At 37.7% G+C, this 24,140-nt stretch overlaps 1 protein-coding gene across 2 annotated transcripts in view; it reads right to left on the minus strand.

Annotated features, from left to right (window-relative positions):
* The window catches only part of BRF1 (BRF1 general transcription factor IIIB subunit), a 231,604-nt gene that overhangs the window by 134,722 nt on the left and 72,742 nt on the right, over positions 1–24,140 (minus strand). For both annotated transcript variants that reach the window (XM_048853602.2, XM_048853603.2), the window contains exons 4-5: positions 16,196–16,227; positions 732–804 (exon numbers count right to left, since the gene is read on the minus strand). In XM_048853602.2, the coding sequence (XP_048709559.1) occupies positions 732–804; positions 16,196–16,227 (105 nt within the window). The remainder of the gene's footprint in view (positions 1–731; positions 805–16,195; positions 16,228–24,140) is intronic.

A 24,140-nucleotide genomic window follows, 5' to 3' on the forward strand; every position in this document is an offset into this window, starting at 1 on the left:
GATACCCTTATGAACCAATCCCTTTAAGTGGAGTTAGCAAGGTTTTCTGTGGCTCAGAGTCTGCCAGGCTTGACAAAGTACTGAAATGTAACACGCATACACTGCTGTCTGGAGCTGCTACTACTAAAAGCAGATTTTAATATATATGTTAGATTAAAAACTGTTTTCATACAACATAACCTGTGCTTATTTCAACCACCACTTTTAAAACAAAAATAATAGTAGAAGTAAACTGATTACTAACGTTCTCTCAAAACAAAGCTCCTCATTTTCCATAAATCCTCTTGTATTTCAAGTGTTGACATCAGCAGCTTCAGGTGCTGAACACAGTAAATTTAGAAAATACTTAACCTAATATTGTGTCTTATTTGGTTGAACTGAAATATGACAAGTCTGTACAAGCTTGTAGATAAGCATCTCTCTCTCATGTCAGTCCATACTCTCATTAAGGCTTACACTATTCTTATACTAAGAGGTAGTGAATGACATTTTACTGGAAAAGAAAATAGTGTCGAGCTTACGTGCATTCAACAGCAGCCCCACTATTGTGTTCTCTATTTTAAGATGACTTCTACACTTCAGTAACTGTCACATTTTATCTCTGGACTATGAATTTCATTTTAAAGTGCCCCTTTAATACTGTACTGTGCAAATTTTTGGCCTTCTAAGAGCAATCGTGAAACTATAGTAAAGTATACCCAAGTACTGAAAGCCAACTCTTAAAAAAATACCTATAGCTGGAGCATTTATGCAGAGCTCTCTGGCCAGCAGAAGGAAAGTTTTTCCCAGCACATAGACATTCACCTATTAAAGACAGAAAACATTATTTGCACCTTAAATAGCAAACATTGAAAAAAACACTCCATTATACAGAGATGAAAATCCACCTCTGAAACAAACAAGTGGCTTTTGTTAAAAAAAAAAAAATCACCCAGATATTTTAAAGTGAAAGAAATCATTTGATGCAATCGGATTTATAGATCATAGAGGTAAGCTAAATTCTCATTAAAAGATATATGAAAAGTTAAAGCTGTGACACAAGCCAAAACAGAAAATCACTAAAAACACTGCACTACTTTGCAACAGGTTGCCTATTATGCTTTTCAGTGGGCCCCATTTTGTCCTGGAGTACTTGGGCAATTTCCCAGTTTGTCAGTTTATAGCTCAAAACACACATCGTTACATTAAACTATAACTCTGCAGTGGCACTCGTCTCTTCACTTAACAAAACCTGCAAGTTAGTGCAATTTTAGCTTTGTTTAATCATGTAAAGTGGTATAATTAGAATTTCACAAGCACAAACAAAACTACTTTTCCACGCAGGGAGGGAGTGGCACTCAGTGCTCCAAGGATTTTTGCCTTCCCTAATTTTTCAGTTACTATCCTCAGTTCAACATATTGGTTTTTTTAACCTATAAAGCCCTCAGTGCTTAGGAGACCTGGTTACCAGAAAGACTGCCTCTCTCTCAGTGTTTAAACTGCCACAGTTGAGCTCAGGTGCTCGAGCTGAGGCTCCCTTAATATAAATAAGGGGGAGCTGCTAGCATGGCATTTTCTGTGAGGGGTCCTCAATTTTGGAACAGTCACCCTCACCTGAGTCCACCAGACCTCAAATTTGTTGACTTTCCATGCACGCTGTAAAAGCTCATCTTTTTCCCCTTCTTTTCTGAGGCCGCTGAGGAGACTGTAGGCTCAGGAGATGTTTATGGGCAGCCGTTTGTTTATATTCCTATAATGAGTTTTAATTTATGGGCTAGGTACTTAGTCGTATTCCAAAAGTTTGAAGAAATGAAATAAAATAATGTATTAAGTTGTGCTTTTCTGGCCTTAGGAAAGGGCTGGATGTTGCTATGCTTCAGTTCCAAATTGACTGTGGGTATTCCTACATGAGCATGCTGCGGCCCCAAGGCATAAATACATGTCAAAGTTAAGAGACTCAGACCTCTGACATGATACTAAAAAAAACAGTCCTTGTTTTTTATTTAAGTAGTCTATGTTTAGTGGTTTTACACAGCAGAAGTGTCCCTCTGCCATGCAAAGTGAAATTGGTTAGTAGAGAGCGAAGTATGCACCTGGGCTATTGAAACATATCAAACAAGCTTACGGAAAAGCATGATGAAGATGCAGGCCTCCTGTTAATAAATATACTCATTCTGCATCAAAAGCTATTTTTTAAAAAAGTCATCCAATTTGAAGTGAACTTTCTTCATCAAAGTATTTTCAGGTCGTCTTCTCCCCTTGTTCAGGATGGGGAAGTGATAGGAGATTTTTCTGTACTTTAATTCTACTTGATTTTTTTTTTTAATTTAAAACCATTACAAGAATCTCCAAGGCTGTCAGTCATCTTCAAAGAGATCATTCAATCTATCACTCAAATATAGATGGGTATTATTTCACTTAGTATATTTAGTGGAATGTGTTGAATATCTCTCTTACACAACCTCTATATATGACCAACAGTGAGACAGGACTAGCAGGTAGATAGATAACTGTAGTGTTATCTGTAGGGCTATGGAGAAAGGATGGTACAATTTAAACCCAGAGAGGAAGTGACCAAAATTGAAATGTGTCCCTTTAATCAAGATTAGCCTTGATGGGTACCAAGGTACAGAAATATATATAGATACCCAATACCTAGCATTTCCTGTAGAATTTGATACTGTATGGTTTATTTCCTTTTTGTGAGCCATGAAGATAGAACAATTTTTACTAAAGCAAAACTATGCAATGTTTCCAAGGGTCTCTCACTTCCATTGATTTGGGTTCTCTAAATGCACTGCAGTTTGTTTTGACAAACTACAACGTGAAAAAAATCTCTTAAATCTTCTTAGTAGTTTAAGCCTCTTAGTTGGCTGACCTGGAATTATATATCTTAAACCTCATAATTTAGAAATCTGACCTGCAAGAAGGATTTATTATACAAGTCAATAAAGTTACTCCATTAGAGCCAACCACATCATTTTTCCATCCCAAGCCTCACTGACTCACCCAGTTCTTTCATTTAGTCTAGAAAAAATACAAACCAACAGATGAAAATATTTATCATCTCCTGTTTTTTCTTTTTTGACAGAAGGCTCAAATACCTCCTTTTTGTCCCCATCTGACCACATAATTGCAGACAATACACTTAACACTCCTCCCCAGCAAATTTTCGATAAAAACATCAATTACAGAGTAAATAAATACCAATAGGCATAAAGACACAGTTTCCCACAGTGAAGTCCTCCTAAGAGTCAAGGATTGCAGGGAGGGGGTCACATTAAGTTTTCAGCAGAGCCAAGTGCATAGTCAAATTGCTGTATCACTGATTCTATCATCCATTCCTGGGTCTAGCTAAAGTCTCCAGATCTAGGACCTACCTGAAAATCTAAATCTAACCTGCTTCTTACTTCACCCACATCATATACAGTATGACGACTGATCTCAAGGTGCAGAAAGCTTGTCCACACAAAACACTTACTAAACTCAAGTAGAAATTGTACTTCAGGGAATTTCTGCTCTAAGATCCTAAGTGCAATCGTTTGCAGCGTTTGGTTACCATTGATTCAGAGAGGAAGTCAGAAAGCGTGGATGCTATCCAGTGGATTGTGTGTTATATTCTGGTTTTTCACAGAGCTCATACATTTTTAATGCTAGTGTAAAAGTCACAGAAAGAACAAGCAATAAAAAACTGGCTCTCTTGGCAAGCCAATACAGATACTTTTGGAATGATCAAATATTCACAGGTACTGGGGCATTTGTCCCTTTATATATATTGGAAATTAAAGAGCCCACAAGGCTAACCCAGCAATCAATAAAAGGCATGTATTACTGAAACGTGTCATTTAAGGACCTCTGGTGGTGATAATTTAAGAGGGCTCTTCCACATTTTTTTTAATCTCTATTATTAGTCCAAGGTGGTGATATTACAGCTGAAATGATTTTTAAAATCTAGTTTCACATTCACCATTTGCATTTATTTATAATTTTTAGATTTCACTCAACGTAGACAATTAAAACAATTCATTTACAGGTGTGTTTCACTTTCTGGTTCTCCTGCACTAGTACAATTTTTGTGACGGTCTACAACCTTACAGGGAAATGTTTAAATCCCTTTTCTCCAATGCCTCTAGCTAAATTCCCCAAATTTAGAAACTATAATAGCATTTCTATGTCTAAACCCCTAATTTTACAAACATCTTAATTATGGTGATAGAAGAAAGATTATCCATTAAAAAAGATGCATCTAGTATGAGTTTCAATGGCCTTGTTATACTGCTCCCATTTGTCAGACAGCTTTAAGGCTGAACACTCCAAATCTAACTGATGTGGTCCCACTCCCTCTCTCAAAATCCACGAATCAAACTGGAAAAAAATAAATGGTATTCTCCTAAATTCTGCCCACTCAAAACCACCAAACAAGATGCCATTCACAGTAGATTGTTCATTTTTGTACGCTTTGATCAGCCATAAAATAGCTGTTTAAATTATCATTAGGCTTCAGAGTCACTGTCCCAGTCAGATGAGCAGTAGCACCTAATCCCTCTCTCAGAGATGTTTCAAGGTATCTACAGACTTAGGCAGAAATCACTGCAAAAGTTCACACTCAGTTCACATTTACAAGGTTCTCTTTACAACCATACAGACCAGACTCTACATTTTTAAAAAGTGAAATCTTAGATTCTGCAGCACAAAAAAGGCATCTTTCAGCTAAAAACTATATGCTTGCCAAGCCACTATGAACTAATCCTTTTTATCCTTATTTTCTTAACAAGGACCATATTCTATCAAGATGTTCTTCCTTATCAACAACCTGCTGAATTATTCCTTAAGATATCGTATTTGAATATGAAGATTTAGTTTCACCTTTGTAGGGGATCCTCCTACCTGTAGAAGGACTAGTTAATATACTCTACATTTCAGATTCTATACTTCTCCAAAGGTGTGGACTTAATCAGTTCTCGTTCTTCAGACCTCAGATGTTTTAAGGTGACACCTCATAGGAGAAAGGAAATCTTCTCACCCTTCAATTTTCTTTTCATTATTTCCTTTTTTCACATCATGTCTGAACGTCCACGTTCATAACAGTCCACATGTATATTTCAGCTTTTGAGGACAAGAACAGTGGTCTACTTACCACTGACAAGTGAGTTGAACAGGTCATCAATCTAAAGCATGCTACAGTTCAAAAAATCTCCACAGAAAGATATATGTAATCTGAAATTCACAAGGTTGTTAGATTCACTCCACCCCCTTGGAGGATGACAGCAGCTGACCAGAGTGCCTAAGACAAAAGGTGCCTCATCTTTGATCCAATAAATTAGATAAATTTATTTAACAATGGTGAATTTCCAGACAGGCTCGTCAAGATCTAAGTAAGACAATCCAGTAAAATATTGGAGTATACTGACAGTGGCCTAGGTTGTCTTCTTTTCAGAAAGACCAAGAACTGGACAGTCAGAATTCAAAGCATCTATGGATGCTTGCCTAAATAACAAAGGAAGCATGAAAAGAAAATGACTATTTAAGGATAGTGTATGTTGTTTGGAGAAGATGTACCTGAAGTTATTTGGTTCATTACTATTAACATTTATTGTACAGTGGGGCCTACGGACCACATCCAGGATGTCTAAATTAAATAGATCAATACACAAATTTGTACTTAGGTAATGGAAGCAAATTCAGTCAACCTGGATGTGTCATGAAATGAGTAAAAAGTATTAATATAGGAAGCCAGCTACTAAGTATTCTCTCCAAAGGTTTCAAGACTTAATATTAAATGTTTTGTTATCCAGATCAGTAGGTTGAAGCTTTTCATTCTTTGGACCATCACAGCCAGAATACTGTATTTAACCAAAGAAAGAAAAAAAGGACCACAAGATCACAATCTTACACCAATGAAAGCTTGCTGGTTTCTGATTCAAAGAATGACAGACATGAATCCACTTCTTTTTCAATCAGTCAAATCAAAATTCACTTAAGTGCCTTTTTTTCCCATCTTGTGCTGAAAAGCACTTCCTCAATCTAGGTCCTCAGAAGGAAGAATCTACTTCTGGATAATTCTGTTTGCTGTATTACTATTACTCTCTGGTCCTACAACAAAACCGTACGCAAGACATAATACCACCTAAGCAAGGAGATAAAAGAATAATCATTCAAGGCCTGTATAAAGGAATCAGCCAGTCCACTTTTATATAAGTAAACAAACTTCTAGAGGAAATAGTAAGTAGTAGTAAAGATCCACATAAGAAGGAAAATGTCACTTGAGAGAACAACCTTAAGAGAAAGAAGCAAGATTTTTTTTTTGAAGGTGGAAGCAAAAGACTGCAACAAACAGAATTACCAGTTACTGTACTAGTTTTCCCTTCTTGTACATACTCTTTCCCCACCTGACAACATATCTGACAGTAGGCAGTAACACACAGAGAGGACTTATATAATGAGAAGCACCAATATAGCCATATTAAAGAGAAGATTTTCACTACATAAAATCAGAGATCAAAGGTAAGGTAGAGAACTGCCAATACTACTGTCTGAAGACTGTTGTAACCACATCTCAAGATCATGATGCTACGGTATAAAAGAGGGGGACCCAGGAACAGACTGGCATTTCCCATGATTAAAGGGACAGCCTTTTGATACATTGTGAGATCTGAAATCTAGCTGAGTAGTTCTCTCTGGATGAAAGGTAGGACAGGATCCTGAAACTTATGGGCAAACCCAAACTGTACAAAAAGTTAGGTCAAAGCTAGACAAGTTTCTCAACCCTTTAAACAACTAGACAATGGAAAAGAAAACAAAAGCCAGAAAGGCTACCTCAAAAGAAAACTGTACCTGTAAACAAAACAAGTAGAGAACCAAAATTCACTAAGTGAAAATACAAGCAGAGAAGGTTCCCAATCAAAGACCCCTGACATATCTACTTCACCAGTTAATGAATATGTAACCCTGTTGCTGGCTGATCAAGTGATTAAAGAGGAGGAGAAAGAACAGCCTCACTCAAGTAGAAGAGCTGGTCAGAACATTTTTGATTAAACGTTTTAGTGTCAAAATATGCTGTTCCGTCAAAGGCAAAACATGTTGCAGAGATACACAGATTTCTTTGAAGTTGTGGACAGGAAGCCTTTCAGTTGGATTCTGGTCAAAGAGGATCCCACCCTAAATTGAAAACGTGACCCTTCTCATCTGAAAACAGATATTTAGACAATTCCACTTAGCAAAAATCATCAATCAAGGTTTGTCAAGGTTCCTTCCCCACTCTGAAGTCTAGGGTACAGATGTGGGGATCTGCATAAAAGACCCCTTAAGCTTATTCTTACCAGCTTAGGTTAAAAACTTCCCCAAGGTACAAACTTTGCCTTGTCCTTGAACAGTATGCTGCCACCACCAAGCATTTTAAACAAAGAAGAGGGAAAGAGACCACTTGGAGACGTCTTCCCCCAAAATATCCCCCCAAGCCCTACACCCCCTTTCCTGGGGAAGGCTTGATAATAATCCTCTCCAATTGGTACAGGTGAACACAGACCCAAACCCTTGGATCTTAAGAACAATGAAAAATTAATGAGGTTCTTAAAAGAAGAATTTTATTTAAAGAAAAGGTAGAAGAATCACCTCTGTAAAATCAGGATGGTAAATACCTTACAGGGTAATCAGATTCAAAACAGAGAATCCTTCTAGGCAAAACCTTAAGTTACTAAAAGACACAAAAACAGCAATATACATTCCCTCCAGCACAGCTTATTTTACAAACCATTAAAAGAAAATCTAAAGCATTTTCTAGCTAGATTACTTACTAATTTTACAGGACTTGTAAGGCTTACACTCCTGATCTGTTCCTGGCAAAAGCATCACACAGACAGACAGACCCCTTTGTTCCCCCCTCACCCCTCCAGATTTGAAAGTATCTTGTCCCCTCATTGGTCATTTTGGGTCAGGTGCCAGCAAGGTTACCTTAGCATCTTAATCCTTTACAAGTTAAAGGGTTTTGCCTCTGGCCAGGAGGGATTTTATAACACTGTATACAGAAAGGTGGTTACGCTTCCCTTTATATTTATGACAAGGTTTTATTCCAATACAGAACAAAAAACAAATTTCAAATGTCTGAAAGTTGTCGTGAAATGGAATTGTCATTCTCCATCCAGCTCTGCTTAGTAGATCAAATAAAGAACACATAGCCCCAGTTCTGTACGAGTGCATGCCACAAGGGACAGTTGTGGATCCTTGTGGGTTGCCCAGCCTCAGGAGAAGTTAAAGTAAGTCCCCTCCAGTTATAACTTACTTACGCCACCAGCATGAGGTCTGTAACAGACCTTATGCCAGACGAAGGTACACTACTAAAAGTGCAGTTTCTTTGATTTCTAAGTGAAGAATGTGGGACCATATCCACTGGTAGCCCTATAAAGGCATCAGAAGGCTTTGTGTCCTTATGGGCAAGTAGTACAACCCTTTGTGCTAAGAACTTGGACTTCAAAAAGCAGATGGTGTAGTCATATCATACGATGATAACACTCGTTCCATTAGTATCTCAGGAGGATGTTAAACAGCAGCTACTAAAGTTAGACATTTTTAAATCAGCAAGTCCAGATAACTTGCATCCAGGAGTTTTAGAAGAGCTGGCTGAAGAGGTCGCTAGACCATGAATGTTGATTTTTAGTAAGTCTTGGACCACTGGGGAAGTTCAAGAAGACTGGAAGAGAGATAATGTTGTACCAATATTTAAAAAGAGCAAAGAGGATGACCTGGATAATTATAGGCCTGTCAGTCTGACATCAATCCCAGGCAAGATAATGGAGGAGCTGATATGGGACTCAAAGAATTAAAGAAAGGTAATTACTAATGCCAATCTATATGGATTTATGGAAAATAGATCCTGTACAACTAACTTGATATCTTTTTTTAAATGAGATTACAAGTTTGTTTGATAAATATTATAGTTTTGTTATAATATGCTTAGATTTCTGTACAGCACACATCATCTTGATAAAAAACTAGAATATTAAATTAACCATATTTTAATCCATATTAAATGGATTAAAAGCTGGATAACTCATAGGTCTCAAAATGTAAATGTAACAGGGAAATATTATTAAGGGGGTAGGTCTCTAGTGGGATCCCACACCGACTGGTTCTTGGTACTATGCTATTTAACCCTTTTATCAATGGACTGAAGAAAACATAAAACCATCATAGATAAAGCTTGCAGGTGACAAATTGAGTGAATAGTACATAATCAAGGAGACAGGTCACTGACACAGAGCAATCTGGGTGGCTTGGTAAATTGGGTGCAGGATAGCAGAGAATGCAGATCACACATACAGGATGGGAGATGTCATCCTGGGAAGCAGTGAATCTGTAAAAGATGGGGGAAGGGGGTTTACATAATCAGAATGCTCACTGCAACACTGACCAAAAGTAGAAGTTATTTTACCTCTGTATTTGGCACTGATGTGACCACTTCTGGAATGCTGTTTCCAGTACAGGTGTCCACAATTTTAAAAAGTTGCTGATAAATGGGAGAGGGTTCAGAGAAGAGCAACGAGAACGATTAAAGGAGAAGAAAACATACCCTATCGTGATAAACTCAAGATGATCAATCTATTTAGCTTAACTCAAAGAAGGTTACAGGGTGATTTGATTACAGTCTACAAGCACCTACATGGGGGGAAAAATACTCGATAATGGGCTCTTCAGACTGCCACAGAATGGTATAACATGATCCACTGGCTGGAAGTTGAAGCTAGACAAATTCATACTGGAAATAAGGTGTAAATTTGAGTGAGTGTAATTAACCATTGGAACATCACTGGCAATTTTTAAATCAAGATGTGGATGTTTTCCTGAAAGATCTGCTCTAGGAATTATTTGGGGGAAGTTCTCTGGCCTGTGTTATACAGGAGGTCAGACTACATTATCACAATGATCCCTTTTGGCCTTGGAATCTATGAATTTAGATTCCAGTGAATCCGATGAAGTGAGCTGTAGCTCACGAAAGCTCATGCTCAAATAAATTGGTTAGTCTCTAAGGTGCCACAAGTACTCCTTTTCTTTTTGCGAATACAGACTAACACGGCTGTTACTCTGAAACCTATGAATTTATGGTTTCCCAAAGAACAAAAAGTGATCCATGAGCCCAAAACTTACATCCACATAGCCTTTCAAAAGGGTGAACCCAGGAGAGCGCCTGGGCAACAGTTTAGGGAGGCAGAGTTGAGTCAGGAAAAAACTCATCTGCCTTCAAAAAGACATAGGTCCAGAGCCAGGGACTGAATCTTGAAAGGATGCCAACAATCTACAGCCCTCTCCCACAAAATGGAATATAATCACAGGCTCTGCAGACCTCAAAGCAGAACTATCTTCTACTTCCCTCCCTTCCTCCACCCCCACCTTAATATCTTCTCTCTTCCCATGTGCTTTTGTTTTTCCTCTTGGATCTTATCTTCCAAGAAGGACCTAGAGAAGAAGAAAAAATGATTAAATAAGTTACATTAAGGGGATGGAAGAATGAGGCTGCACTTTATGCTCCCTGTTGAAAGAACAAAAGATGGAGGTAGAAGTGGATGGGGCTTGTTCCTTGACTTTTGGTTGATGTAATTTATCTTCTCTTTTCCTAGTAGTCAGAGGCATAATGGTTACTTTATTGATTTGCTGGAGGATGAAGAGAGGGACGATGACAGATATATTAAATAAACAAAATTGGATGGATGGATGCATGGACTGTCCATCCTGAAGTATTAAGTAATTTACTCAATTTATATGAAGACACTCTACAAGATATTTTGCTTGGCAACATTCTTCAGAGAGAATCCAGATGCCATTCCACCTTCAGGAATTCCACAGGTCCATTGTACCACTAGGAATTATCAGAGAAAACTCAAGAAGGAAATTCTATGGGAGCATCCAAGATGTCATCCACTTAATATCCGCCATTGGCATGTCCTTAAGAGCTGGTCCAATGGTTTTAGAAAAGAAATCAATACAGTTCAAAAGGTCTTGCAATAATTCATTTTTGAGCCTTTCAAATTGTTGTTTTCTTTGATGCACAAAAATAGCAATTTTGTTTCATCAAGAACAACTGACTTACCTTTCTAACAAGATCAGTATATAAAATCTAAAAAATGGCTTAACTATACAGGTTGACACTTTCTGCTTTGGGAATGTTATAAATGAAATTCTCATACTTTAATGTCATCAGTGTCTCAAAACTTGGGAATTTTAGCAGAGGTGTCCTTTGAAAGGAAAAAATTTCAAGGCCATGGCAAAGTACATGGATTTCCCTTTTTTCCCTGGGTACAATTCATCAATCTTGCACTAAAGAGACCGATCTCAGATAAGCTGTGTTGGCAGCGTCTGTCTACCTGGAAATGTGGGACGTCAACCTGCCTTTTGGGAAGTCAGTAAGAATGTTGCCATTGACTTCTGTGACAGTGAGAACAGGCTCTTAGCTTCAGCACATTCTTCTGCACCAACCAAGGAATTTTTTCATACACTGGTAGATTTTATTTCAGTGCAGTAAGTAGCATGACCCAAGTCAAAAATGTTTAATTTTTAAAAAATAAGTTCCAGAAATAATTAAAACAGGAGAGGAACCAAGTAGTAGTATATACTTTTGTGTAACAGATTTGTTTTTTCAACCAAACACAGGGAACCTAGAAGTTGGTATACATTAGAAATCAACATAAGAATGGCCATACTGGGTCAGACCAATGGTCCATCTAGCCCAGTATACTGTCTTCCGAGAGTAGCCAATGGCAGGTACTTCAGAAGGAATGAACAGAACAGGCAACCATCAAGTGATCCACCTCTGTCATCCACTCCCAGCTTCTGGCAATCAGAAGCTAGGGACATCCAGAACATGAAGTTGCATCCCTGACCATCCTGGCTAATACCTACTGATGGACTTATCTTCCAAGAACATATTTAATTCTTTTTTGAACACTATTATAGTTTTGGCCTTCACAATATCCCTGGCAACGAGTTCTACAGACAGACTATATGTTGCGTGAAGTACTTCCTTATGTTTCTTTTAATTCTGCTGCCTATTAATTTCATTGGGTGACCCCCCGGTTCTTGTATTGTGTGAAGAGGTAAACAACACTTCAATATTCACTTTCTTCACACCATTCACGATTTTATAGACCTCTCTCATATCTCCCCTCTCTCAGTTGTCTCTTTTCCAAGCTGAAAAGTCCCAGTCTTTTTAATCTCTCCTCATATGAAAGCTGTTCCATATCCCTAATCATTTTTATTGCCCTTCTCTGTACCTTTTCTGCTTCTTATACATCTTTTTTGAGACGGGGCAGCCAGTGCTGCATGCAGTATTCATGGTATGGGTGCACCATGGATTTATATAGTGACATGATGATATTTTCTACCTTATTATTTATCCCTTTCCTAATGGTTCCTAACATTCTCTTAGCTTTTTTGACTGCTGCAGCACATTGAGCTGATGTTTTCAGTGAACTATCCACAATGACTCCAAGCTCTCTTTCTTAAGTGGTAACAGCTAATTTAGATGCAATCATGTTGTATGTATAGTTGGGAATTGTGATTTCCAATGTGCATTACTTTGCATTTATCAGCATTGAATTTTATCTGCCATTTTGTTGCCCAATCACCCCGTTTTGCTAACTGTTCACAGTCAGCTTTGGACTTAAACTATCTTGAGTAATTTTGTATCATCTGCAAACTTTGCCACCTCACTGTTTACCCCTTTTTCCAGATCATTTATGAATATGTTGAATAGCACTGGTCTCCCTATATATCCCTGGGGGACACCACAATTTACCTCTCTGCATTCAGAAAAAGGACCAGTTTGGTTTCCTACCCTTTGGTTTCCTGTCTTTTAACTAGGGCTGCCAAATGATTTAAAAAGTAATTGCAATTAATCATGAGATTAAAAAAAAGTTGTGATTACTCAGTTTTATTCACATTGTTAATAACAGAATACCAATTGAAATGTATCAAATATTTTTGGATCTCTTTCTACATTTTCAAATATATTGATTTCAATTACAACACAGAATACAAAGTGTACAGCCCTCACCTTATATTATTTTTTATTACAAATATTTATGCTGTAAAAAGAAAAAAGAAATAGTATTTTTCAATTCACCTCATACTGTAGTATGTAGCACGGTACTGTAGTGCAATATCTTTATCATGAAAGTGCAACTTACAAATGTAGAAGTTTTTTTAACTACACTCATAAACAAGACAATGTAAAAATTTAGTGCCTATAAGTTGAAGCATGATGGGGCATACAAATGTTTAGCATATCTGGCACATAAATACCTTGCAATGCCGGCTACTACAGTTTCCGGTGACTTAAGTAAGAAGCAGGCAGCATTATTACTCATAAATGAAAACTTGTTTGTCTTAAATTGAAAAGTATTACTTTTGTTTATCTTTTTACAGTGCAAATATTTGTAATAAAAATAATATAAAGTGAGCTCTGTACACTTTGCAATCTGTGTTGTAATTGAAATCAACATACATTAAAATGTAGAAAAACATCAAAATATATTTATAATACATTTCAACTGGTATTCTATTATTAACAGTACTAAAACTGCAATTAATTGTAACTTTTTTTAAAATCTAGTTAATATGTTTTGCATTAATCGCAAGCAGTAGCTGCGATTGACAGTCCTACTTTTAACTAGTTACTGATCCATGAGAGGACCTTCCCTCTTGTCCCATGACTGCTTACTTAAGAGCCTTTGGTGAGGGACCTTGTCAAAGGCTCTTTGAAAGTCCAAGTACACGTTTGTTGGTCCCCTCAAAGAATTCTAACAGATTGAGGAGTTATGATTTCCCTTTACAAAAGCCATGTTGACTCTTCCCCAACAAATCGTGTTCATCTATATGACTGATAATTCTGTTCTTTACTATAGTTTCAACCAATTTAACTGGTACTGACTTAATGGCCTGTAATTGCCAGGATCGCTCCTTGAGCCTTTTAAAAAATGTGTGTCATGTTAGCTCTCCTTCAGTCATCTGGTACGGAACCTGATTTAAGTGATAGGTTACATACCACAGTTAGTAGTTCTGCAATTTCATATTTGAATTCCTTCAGAACTCTTGGGTGAATACCATCTGGTCCTGATGACTTAAATTGATATGTTAAATAGGGTTTCAAAACCTCCTTTATTGACATCTCAATCTGGGACAGTTCCTCAGATTTGTCTTCTAAAAAGAATGGCTCAGATGTGGGAACCTCCCTCACATCCTCTGCAGTGAAGACTGATGCATAGAATTTATTTAGCTTCTCCACAATGGCCTTACCATCCTTGAGTGCTCCCTTTCCACCATGATCATCCAATGGCCCCACTGCTTGTTTTGCAGGCTTCCTGCTTCTGATGTACTTAAATTTTTTGCTGTTAGCTTTTGAGTCTTTGGCTAGTTGATCTTCAGATTATTTTTTGGCCTGTAATTCTACACTTGACTTGCCAGATTTTCTATTTTTCTCCATAGGATTTAACTTCCAATTTAAGGATACCTTTTTGCCTCTACCTGCTTTTTTTACTTTGTTTTTTAGCCATAGTGGCACTTTTTTGGTTCCCTTCCTACGTTTTTTAATTTGGGGTATACATTTAAATTGAGCCTCTATAGTGGTGTGTTTTAGACGTTTCCATGCAACTTGCAGGAGTTTCAGTTTTGTGACTGTAGCTTTTCATTTTTGTTTAACTAGCTTCCTCATTTTTGTGTGGTTCCCATTTCTTTAGTTAAATGCCACTGTGGTGGGCTATTTTGGTATCCCCCCCCCACACACACACAAGGATGATACATTTATTTATAGCATGGTCGTTATAACCGAGCAATTCAGTTACACTCACATCTTGGACCACATCTTGTGTGCCATTTAGGACTAAATCAAGAATTGCCTCTCCCCTTGTGGGTCCCAGGACTAGCTGCTCCAAGAAGCAGTCATTTATGATGTGTTGAAACTTTAACTCTGCTTCTCATCCTGAGGTGACATATACACTTAGTCAATACAATGATAGTTGAAACCCCCCATTATTACTGAGTTTTCTATTTTCATAGCCTCTCTAATCTCCCTGAACATTTCACAATCACCATCACCATCCTGGTGGCTGGCAGTATATTCCTACTGCTATAAATACATTCTGTTGTAATTACAAGTTTAAGGTACTAGCTACTACATCATCTTCCCAAAAATGACTTATCCCCAACCCTACATTGCTTCAGTTTCCCCAACGAATGGCCTGAAGTCCTCAAATGTCCCTTCTTCCTCCTTTTTCTCATTAGATTATATAGAAAAAATCTGGAAACAAATCTGCTCTACTGCCGTTAGAAAGCCAACCCTGTTGTATTTGCGGCATCTTTTGAAGATACAATACCTCTGATTACATTTGTTCCATGTTTCATCATCTTACTTCTCTTTCTATTTAGTAGTAATCTATGTAAGAAATCACTAGATCTCTAGGTTTGAAATGAAATAAACCTCCCACTCCTCCTCCCCACAGCGCGCGTGTGCACATGCGCGCACACACTCTCTCTCTCTCTCTCTCGTTATAACTAAGCACACTTAACCCATTCAAAGTTTGTAGCAGATTAGAAGAATGTTCATTATTTTAAGAATTAAAGATGCATTAGATTATTGTAATTCCATCAGATTCCTTTGTGTAATAAATAACCTTCAGAGGGATGCCATTTACAAAGACAGCTGCAAGGACAAAAATAACCTATACCATCCTACTTGTACTGTATGTAAAATAGATGTTTATGATATGGAGACACAGAATGTGTACATTACACACACACACACACACACTCATTTAGAGCTCTATATCCACAAGGTCTTTAAGTACACACAACTCAAAATAGATTTTACAAAAATATCACAGTATTTTACAGATCCATTTATACTTAAAAATTATTTCGGTCTTACCAGCTGTTTTAAAAATGTGTGAAATCTGACCTTGTGCCACTACAGTGACTTTGTGATCACTGGGGAAAGATTATACTAAACTGCTGATGTGTTATTTGTCAGGTTAAAAAAAACCCAAGCACTTGATTTTTAATTTCACTGAATAATTACTCTTATTTATAAGCCCTATGATTTCCCTGCCCAGAATCTTTAAAGAAACAGATCATTAAGGTTTCCCAAATAGCACACATTAGTAGTTCTTCGCTTGTATTCATTTTTAAGGTTTAATATTTGAAACAAAAGATTAAACAACAACAGATACAATACCTGAAGAAGGTCACTGAGGTCAAGTAACATGTCTGTGAAAAAGTCAAGGAATATAAATGCATGTAAAATTTGATAATTTGATTAGCAACTTTATAAAAGGAGAAATAAAATCATTTACATGTGGCAGTGCAGGAATATGGATTAAGTAGTCTGATCCAGCATCCCTGCTAAAGAATCACATTGGTTTCAGCTCCTGAGTAAGCTCTGCCTACCCTCACTATGGGACACAAGGTGCCATTACAAATAAGGTTTATATGTACAAGAAGTGTCTCTAAAAAGACAAGGAATCCCTTGAGTAATGAGCTAAGACTACATATACTGTATATTGTATTCTGGAAATCATCAAATGGCACAAAATAGAGACTTCATTTTCAAAATCTAATCTGTCACTTTTTTCTGTGCCAATTTAGGACCTGATCTCTCATTGTGCAGAAAAATCCGTGGGAAAGGACTAGGAAACTGCTAATTTCAGGGCATCTACACAGATGGGCAGCCCCTCTATGTTGTTGTATGAGACCTCCCCCATAGGCAGAGCTCACTTAAGAGCCATGCTGCCATCAGCTCCTTGACTATACAGACCCTGCCTCTTCATCTCTGAGCAAGATACAAAATATGTAACAGGAACCAAATTAATTTTGCTAGAATGTATATCCACTCACTCAGTCTGCTTCATGCCAGAAGGACTGAGAGTCTTCCATGGGAAAGGAATATGGGTGCAGGAAGAGAATGTCATGTTGACTCCACTCTTCTCTCTCTAACAGTTTAGGGTCAGTATATCAGAATTTTCATTCCTTTCATCCTCACACCATACAGTGGAAGGGAGTTTGGGCCCAAAATGTTAGTTTGAAAATACTAGTAGTATTAAGAATGACTGCAGCAACTTAATTATTGCAATTTATTTAAGAAAAAAACACATTCAGAACAAAACAGAAAGCTACTAGAGAGAATTTACTGAAGATTTTACTGAAACTGTTGAGTAAATTTACAAATGTTTTCTACTCTTACATACTTAAATAAAAGGAAAGAAATAGTAGGGGTAAAAACAAAGATAAAACACTATTCACAACCACCAAAACAATAACCACAAGTCTACCAAAAAATCTATTTAATAAAAAAGTTTCTTTATACAAATATTTTAAGAACTTTAATTTGATAATTTTAGGCTATTTCATCCTAACAAGTGCCAAATGTTGTGTCAGCTTTAAAAACTTCTAGACTTTGATGCTTTTATCAAGGCTGTTTTTTCCTTAATTACATCTCTCTTTTAACTGAATAACAGACTAAATATGTTCTTAGCGAGCTGGTTTTAGTTTAACTACTGTAAAAATGTTCTTTTTTAGAGTAAACAAACAATTTAAGAGAAAAAGCAACACGCATAACAAATCAATGAATATGGTAAAAACAACAGTAAGTAAGTTCACTATAGTTCAGTACATTGTAGTAATATAGGTTTTAGCCTGTTTTTATAAAGTATATTAAACTAATACTGAATGTTAGAGACACATGGTGAGTGAGGTAGTATCTTTTATTGGCCAACTTCTGTGGGTGAGAAAGACAAGCTTCTGAGCTTACACAAAGCTCTTCTTCAGTACAGACATTTTTCTATATAACAGCTTTCTTTCGCTGGGGGGTGAAGAATTCTGGTAACTATCGGTTTATGCATAAACATTTGTACCACTTACACTCAGCATTTCTATCTCTATCTTATATTAAAACTATACAAACTCAACATTCCAAATTTGTTCTGCATGCATTTGACAAATTCAATCTAAAATTCTACACATCTTATTGTCTTAGCACAAGCGAAGCTTCAATAATGTGGGAGAATAGTATGCCTGGGCATTCAATTAGCTACGATCATATAGCTCATATACAATTAGAAGTCAGCAAAATTCAAATTAGCGAAGAGACTGCTGACAGAAAAGACAACCTGCAAAAAATTAGACCTTTTTAGTGAAAGACATAAGTCCAAGCAAAGCACTACTGAAATGATCAATTGGACTGGTGTAAGCAAAACGAACATAAGAATGGCCATATTGGGTCAGACCAGAGGTCCATGAAGCCCAATATCATGTCTTCCGACAGTGGCCAATGCCAGATGCCCCAGAGAGAAGAACAGAACAGGTAATCATCAAATGATCCATCTCCTGTCGCTCATTCCCAGCTTCTGGCAAACAGAGAGAGGCTAGGGACACCATCCCTGACCATCCTAGCCAATAGCCACTGATGGACCTATCCTCCATCAATCAAAAAAAGGAGAAGTGTAAAAAAAGACTTGAAAAATGGAAGTGCAGAGGAGCCATAACCACTGACAACTCTTCAAACACAGCCAGACTAGCATTTTACTCTTTCTTTGCCCAGCCCACCCCAACTCAGTAGACACAGCTGGTTTTTAAAACTTTTGCTGCCAAGTAGCCTTCCTGAGTGGAAGCTGCCTGTCAATCCAAATTGTATGGTGATTTTGTTTGCAAACAGAAAGTAGGAAGACACTCCAAAACTTGATTTGGGACACAAATATTTCAGATCGAAGCTTTCAAAAGTGACATGATTTTGAGTGCCTCAATTACTGGGTGCCCAATTTGACACACCTTAGAGGGGCTAGTTGTCAAAGTGCTGAGCAGTCATCCTCTGAAAACCAGTCCCTTTAGGGTGCCTCAGAAGTTGAATACACCCAAAATTGAAGAACTTAAAATTACTAGTCATTCTTGATAATTTAAAGATAAAAGGCTAGTGTACAAATATACTAAACCACCTAGGCTGCCTCTCCCCCTCAATTAATATATCTACTTATAACTTACTCTTGTTTAAGAGATTTTATTTTGAAATGTAAAATAAAAATTAATCACAAGTTTCATTACTTTAAAAAAAAACTTTTCAATTACTAGAGAAAAATATTTAACACACTGCATACATTTAGAATACTTGATATATGTTGAGAAATTTACTTTCACTAGAGTTCAGGTACCGGTGATGCAATTTAGCACAATAATACAGCTGTTTTAACCACTTTGCTCCTTGGTGAAGTTGGTGCAAGTGAAGTTGGTTTAAGTGTCCACTGAAATTTAAGAAGAGATCACAGTAAAAAAGTGGAGTTTCTGGATCTCATAAGTTAGCCTGCAGCAATCTCTCAGTGATTAGATGTGTGTTTGCCACAATGAAGGGAGGGGAAATGGGATATTTGAGTCATTCAGTTCCAATGGGTTGGCCTATGTTATGCATATGGTGAGAGCAATTATCAACAGGAAGTAGATGTAAAAACATGTTTTTAAGCTCATTTTTAGAGGGTGGAAAAATTTGGGACAATGTGAAATACAACTGAAAAAAACATTTTTAATAAACAATATAAATGTTTGCATCGTTAAAGATGACAGAAAACAATAGCACTTTCATGTAAGTACAAAGCTAGCACATGAAAAAGTTCTCAATAGGAAAGAAAGCTGTTAACATCAGAGATACTCATAAAATAGAAGATAACTAGGGCCTTACCAATGTCCCAGCCATGAAAAACGCGTCACGGACCGTGAAATCTGGGGTTCCCCCATGAAATCTAGTCTTTTGTCTGCTTTTACCCTATGCTATACCAATTTCACAGGGAAGAGCAGCCTTTCCCAAATTGGGGGTCCTGACCCAAAAGTGGTTAAAGGGGGGGTTGCAAGGTTATTTTAGAGGGGATTGTGGTATTGCCATCCTTACTTCTGCGCTTCCTTCAGAGCTGGGCAGCCGGACAGCAGGGGCTATTGATTGGGTGCCCAGCTCTGAAGGCAGCGCCCCGCCAGCAGCAGCGCAGAAGTAAGGGTGGTAATGCCATACTATGCCATCCTTACTTCTGCGCTGCTGCCTTCAGTGCTGGGTGCCGGAGAGCGGCGGCTGCTGACTGAGGGCCCAGCTCTGCAGGCGGCAGCGCAGAAGTAAGGGTGACAACACCATACAGGGAACATTCAATGTTAGCTTTTACCAAGAAGCAAGATTGCTATTTGGCAAAGTTATTTATAGACACACATTCAAGACTGATCACACAAAATCTATTTAAAGGAAGAACCACTAAACATAATGCAGTACACACACACACACACATCCTAGTTAAATGGTCTGATTAAATCTACAAAAGCCAGGAAACTTTCATGTAAATTATCTCATGCTATTGTATCTAAAGTCTTTTGCAGCACATTGCCCTTAGTGCTTAAACAACGTGAAAAATTAGGAACCGTATATGATGGTAAGAACAGAGTCAGCAGTTTGTTATTTGAATTTTCTGGATTTTGTAAGTTTCTCTCAAAACATTAAGATTTTAATCATTTTTATTGGCATTTTTCTTTTTTTTACACAGTACTGTATTTTTTAGTATCAGATCCTTCAGTCGAGATTGCAGTGTATCTTACTGAAAGAAAGGCATACCCTTAGAAAAGGGACTCACTCCAAAGGATGCATGGTTACAATTCACTCATTGAGAACATGTCAATAAATGGCAGGTAGTGACAGACTATCTTAGGTCCTTTGAAAAGATGGAGGATGGGGATTTTTTTTTTTTTTTTTTTTACAAACACTAATAGCACAAACAGTAAATATGAAATCACCTTTGCATGAAACACTTCAGAATTGTGTTAATGCAAAAGAAAAAAAGTTACACTGACTAGAAAAACTGGATGAAATGCAATAAATGAACAGAAAAATTGATGAAAACTAAACTAATTTTCCCCCCAATTTTCAATCAACATAGAAGAGTATTATTTAAAAGTTAGTGCCAAGAGGCATTGTGATAGGCAGTGTGTGGAGACAGTCCCTACCTTTAAAAGTTTCCAGTCTGAACAGGCATGATAGACAAAGGCTGGGAGGGGAGAAAGATGCTCAGAGAGGTGAAGTAACATGCCCCATGTAATACAGCAATTTAGGAGCAGAGTTGGAACTAAAACCCAGATCCCTCAGCTTCCAGTTCAGTAAGCTACCTACTAGATAATACTGCCTTCCAGTATTTTAGTGTAACTGGTGAATTTCTGGTTATGATTTGGTGTTTTACAAACTGTCAAATTTTAATTAGCTTTTAGTTAAAATTCATTGACAGCAATTGTCAAAAAATACACATTCCCCCTTCCCTCGTACACTAAATTGCAGGATTACAAAAATACAACTTAATCCACACAAGTATATTTTGGAAAATAAAATCTTAGCAAAAAGATTAGTCCTGACCCTGAAATTCTAGGAGGAAAGTTTTCAAATACAGCCTTCACATTTGCAATTTTCCATATGCAAAAAAGTAAGTCTGCACACAGCTGTTGTCCTTGAGCATGCAAATCAACTTGATATCTAACTACGCAACTTGTGAACATGAATGTCATTTGCACAAAACCCTAACTTTATGTCTGTGTAGGCAAATGTACATGAAAAACAGGACCTAATGTTTTTTAGAAATAATCCTTTATTTCATACGTTATATGCTGAAATACCTAACTATTAAAGGCGGAAAAGCACCATTACACAACTCCTGTCTAGGTTAACCATTTAGCTGAAGTAATTCCACTGATCTCAACAGATTTGCTGCCAGCATTTTTTCCTAAATATATAAGGAACATAAGAAAGATAAGGCAGGAAACACATTTCCTGAACAACATCCCTAACAATCTGGCAGGTCTTCTGATGGTGATCCTGTTCACAACACTGCATCCTTTGTTTCAGTAATTAACATTTAATTAGTAGAGTTAATTCAAAATTATACAAGCATTTAATTAGGCCTATTAAAAAGGAGACAAATTTCCAGTCTACATTAATACACCAGCCACCCAAATGTATGTGACGGGAATACACAAAACATACTAAAATTCAGACTTTACAAAGTTAATGCTGTAAGCTTTTCTTAATCATCTTCACATTCATTCATCATTTAGGGTAAAATTTTCAAAGGACCCTAGTCCAGTTTGCTTTCAATGATTAGGTACTTTGAAAACATTACCCTTAGAGAGGAAGACCTCAACAGAACAAAATCTAGAAGGCCTTACTCCTACTATCATAATAGTACAGATTATTTATAATAGCACAGTCAATTCATACTACTGTTTACAAAACAAAATATATTCCCTGTCCCAAAAAGCTTGTATTTACCACAGATGAGAAAGTCCAACCAAAACAAGAGGCTGCAGTTCAAGGAAGGGAAAGAGGAAAAATAATTGGTGAGAAAAACAAGGAATTATTCCCAGAAGGTCAGGTTTAAGGAGGAATATAAAAGAGGGGTTGGCAGACAAGAAGTGAGACATTGTTCCACTCACAGGGAGCAGAAGTATAGAAGGAGTGAAGCCAAGGATGCAGGAGACAAAAAAAGCAATACAGCATGAAGACTGGGAGAAGAGTGAGGGGAGAGAAGGAAGGGAGTTCAAACTTGTAAGCAGGGATACAATTATGCAGTGTTCAAGGCGAGGATAACAAATTTGCTAATAATGGGCAAAGGACAAGAAATTAATGAAGATATTCAAGAAAGGGGTGAGAAAGACATGTGAAGAGCCAGATGGAGAACAGCATTATAGCAGCAGAGTTCTGGATAGATTGGAGGAGAGAAAGAGGAAAAGAAAAGGGAAAGATCCCTTTCTCCCTGTACCCAAAGATTACACAAAAGTTGAGAGCCTGTGAAAAGGAAGGATGAGGGAGCTGTCAACAGTGGTAGAGAAGAAAGATGAGGAGGAAAGGTAAAAAGCTTGGGTTTGGAGGTCAATTATTTTGGGACAGCAGTGGGACATCTAACAGGAAGTGCTGGAAAGATGTCTGGAAATGGAAAGCAGAGAGGAGGGTGGGGAGAGGTGGTTGCTGAAAACATGCAGGGCCATCCTTACCCATACACAAACTACACAGCTGCGTAGGGCACCAGCAAATTTGGGGCACCAAATTGCCCCAAATTTCCTGGTGCCCTACACAGCTACGTGCTGCTCCAGCAGCCAGCCTGATCCCCCGGCCAGCTGAGCCAGCTAGGAAAACTGCCCCTGCTCCACCTCTTCCCCAAAGCCCCCACCCCCACTCCACTCCTTCCCCTGAGCTCAATCCCGGGAGACTGCAGCAGGGGTCGGGCACACCTTGCACTCACCAGGCAGCAGGAAGTGGAGCAACCCAGTCCCAGCCCATGCTGCCGGTGAGTGCTGGGGGGCGGTTCCCCCTTGCCCCAAAGTCCCAATTATCCCCCAAGTTGAAATATCATTCTGGGGTGTATTAGCCTTTTTCACAACTGCATCTCATTGTGAGCTCATATTCAGTTTGTGACCCATTATAACCCCAGACCCTTTTCAGCAGTACTACTACATAGCCAGATATTCCCTATTTTGTAATTGTGCATTTGATTTTTCCTTCCTAAGTGTAGTACTTTGCACTTGTTTGACTGAATTTCATCTTGTTTATTCCAGACCATTTTTCTAATTTGTCAAGGTCATTTGAATTCTAATCCTGTCCTCCGAAGTGCTTGCAACCCCTCCCAGCTTGGTATCATCTGCAAATTTTATAAACATACTCTGCACTCCACTATCCAAGTCATTAATGAAAATATTGACGAGCAGCAGACTCAGGACAGACCCCTGCAGGATCCCATTAAATACATCCTCTCATCTTGACAGAAAACTATTGATAACTACTCTTTTTCAACCAGTTGTGCAGCCACTTTACAGTAGTTCCATCTAGACCACATTTCCCTAGTTTGCTTATGACATGGTCAGGTGGGGCTGTGTTAAAAGCTTTACTAAAATCAATAATACACCACTCCAGAAATTTTCCCATACTGGAGGCCTCATTCCCAAAAATGACAGTGTCACTGAAGAAATTTATGTCATTTTTGTTATTGTTAGATTGATGACTTTGTGGTGATTTTTGTTGGACAGAACAACATTCAAAATTGAGAAGTTTCTTGTATTAAAAGGCCCACCATGATTGCATCAATAAATTTCCAGAGTCTAGCACAATGAGAAGATGCAAACTGTCA

The sequence above is a fragment of the Caretta caretta genome, chromosome 6 (genome assembly GCF_965140235.1).
Source record: "Caretta caretta isolate rCarCar2 chromosome 6, rCarCar1.hap1, whole genome shotgun sequence".
NCBI classification, from domain to species: Eukaryota; Metazoa; Chordata; order Testudines; family Cheloniidae; genus Caretta; species Caretta caretta.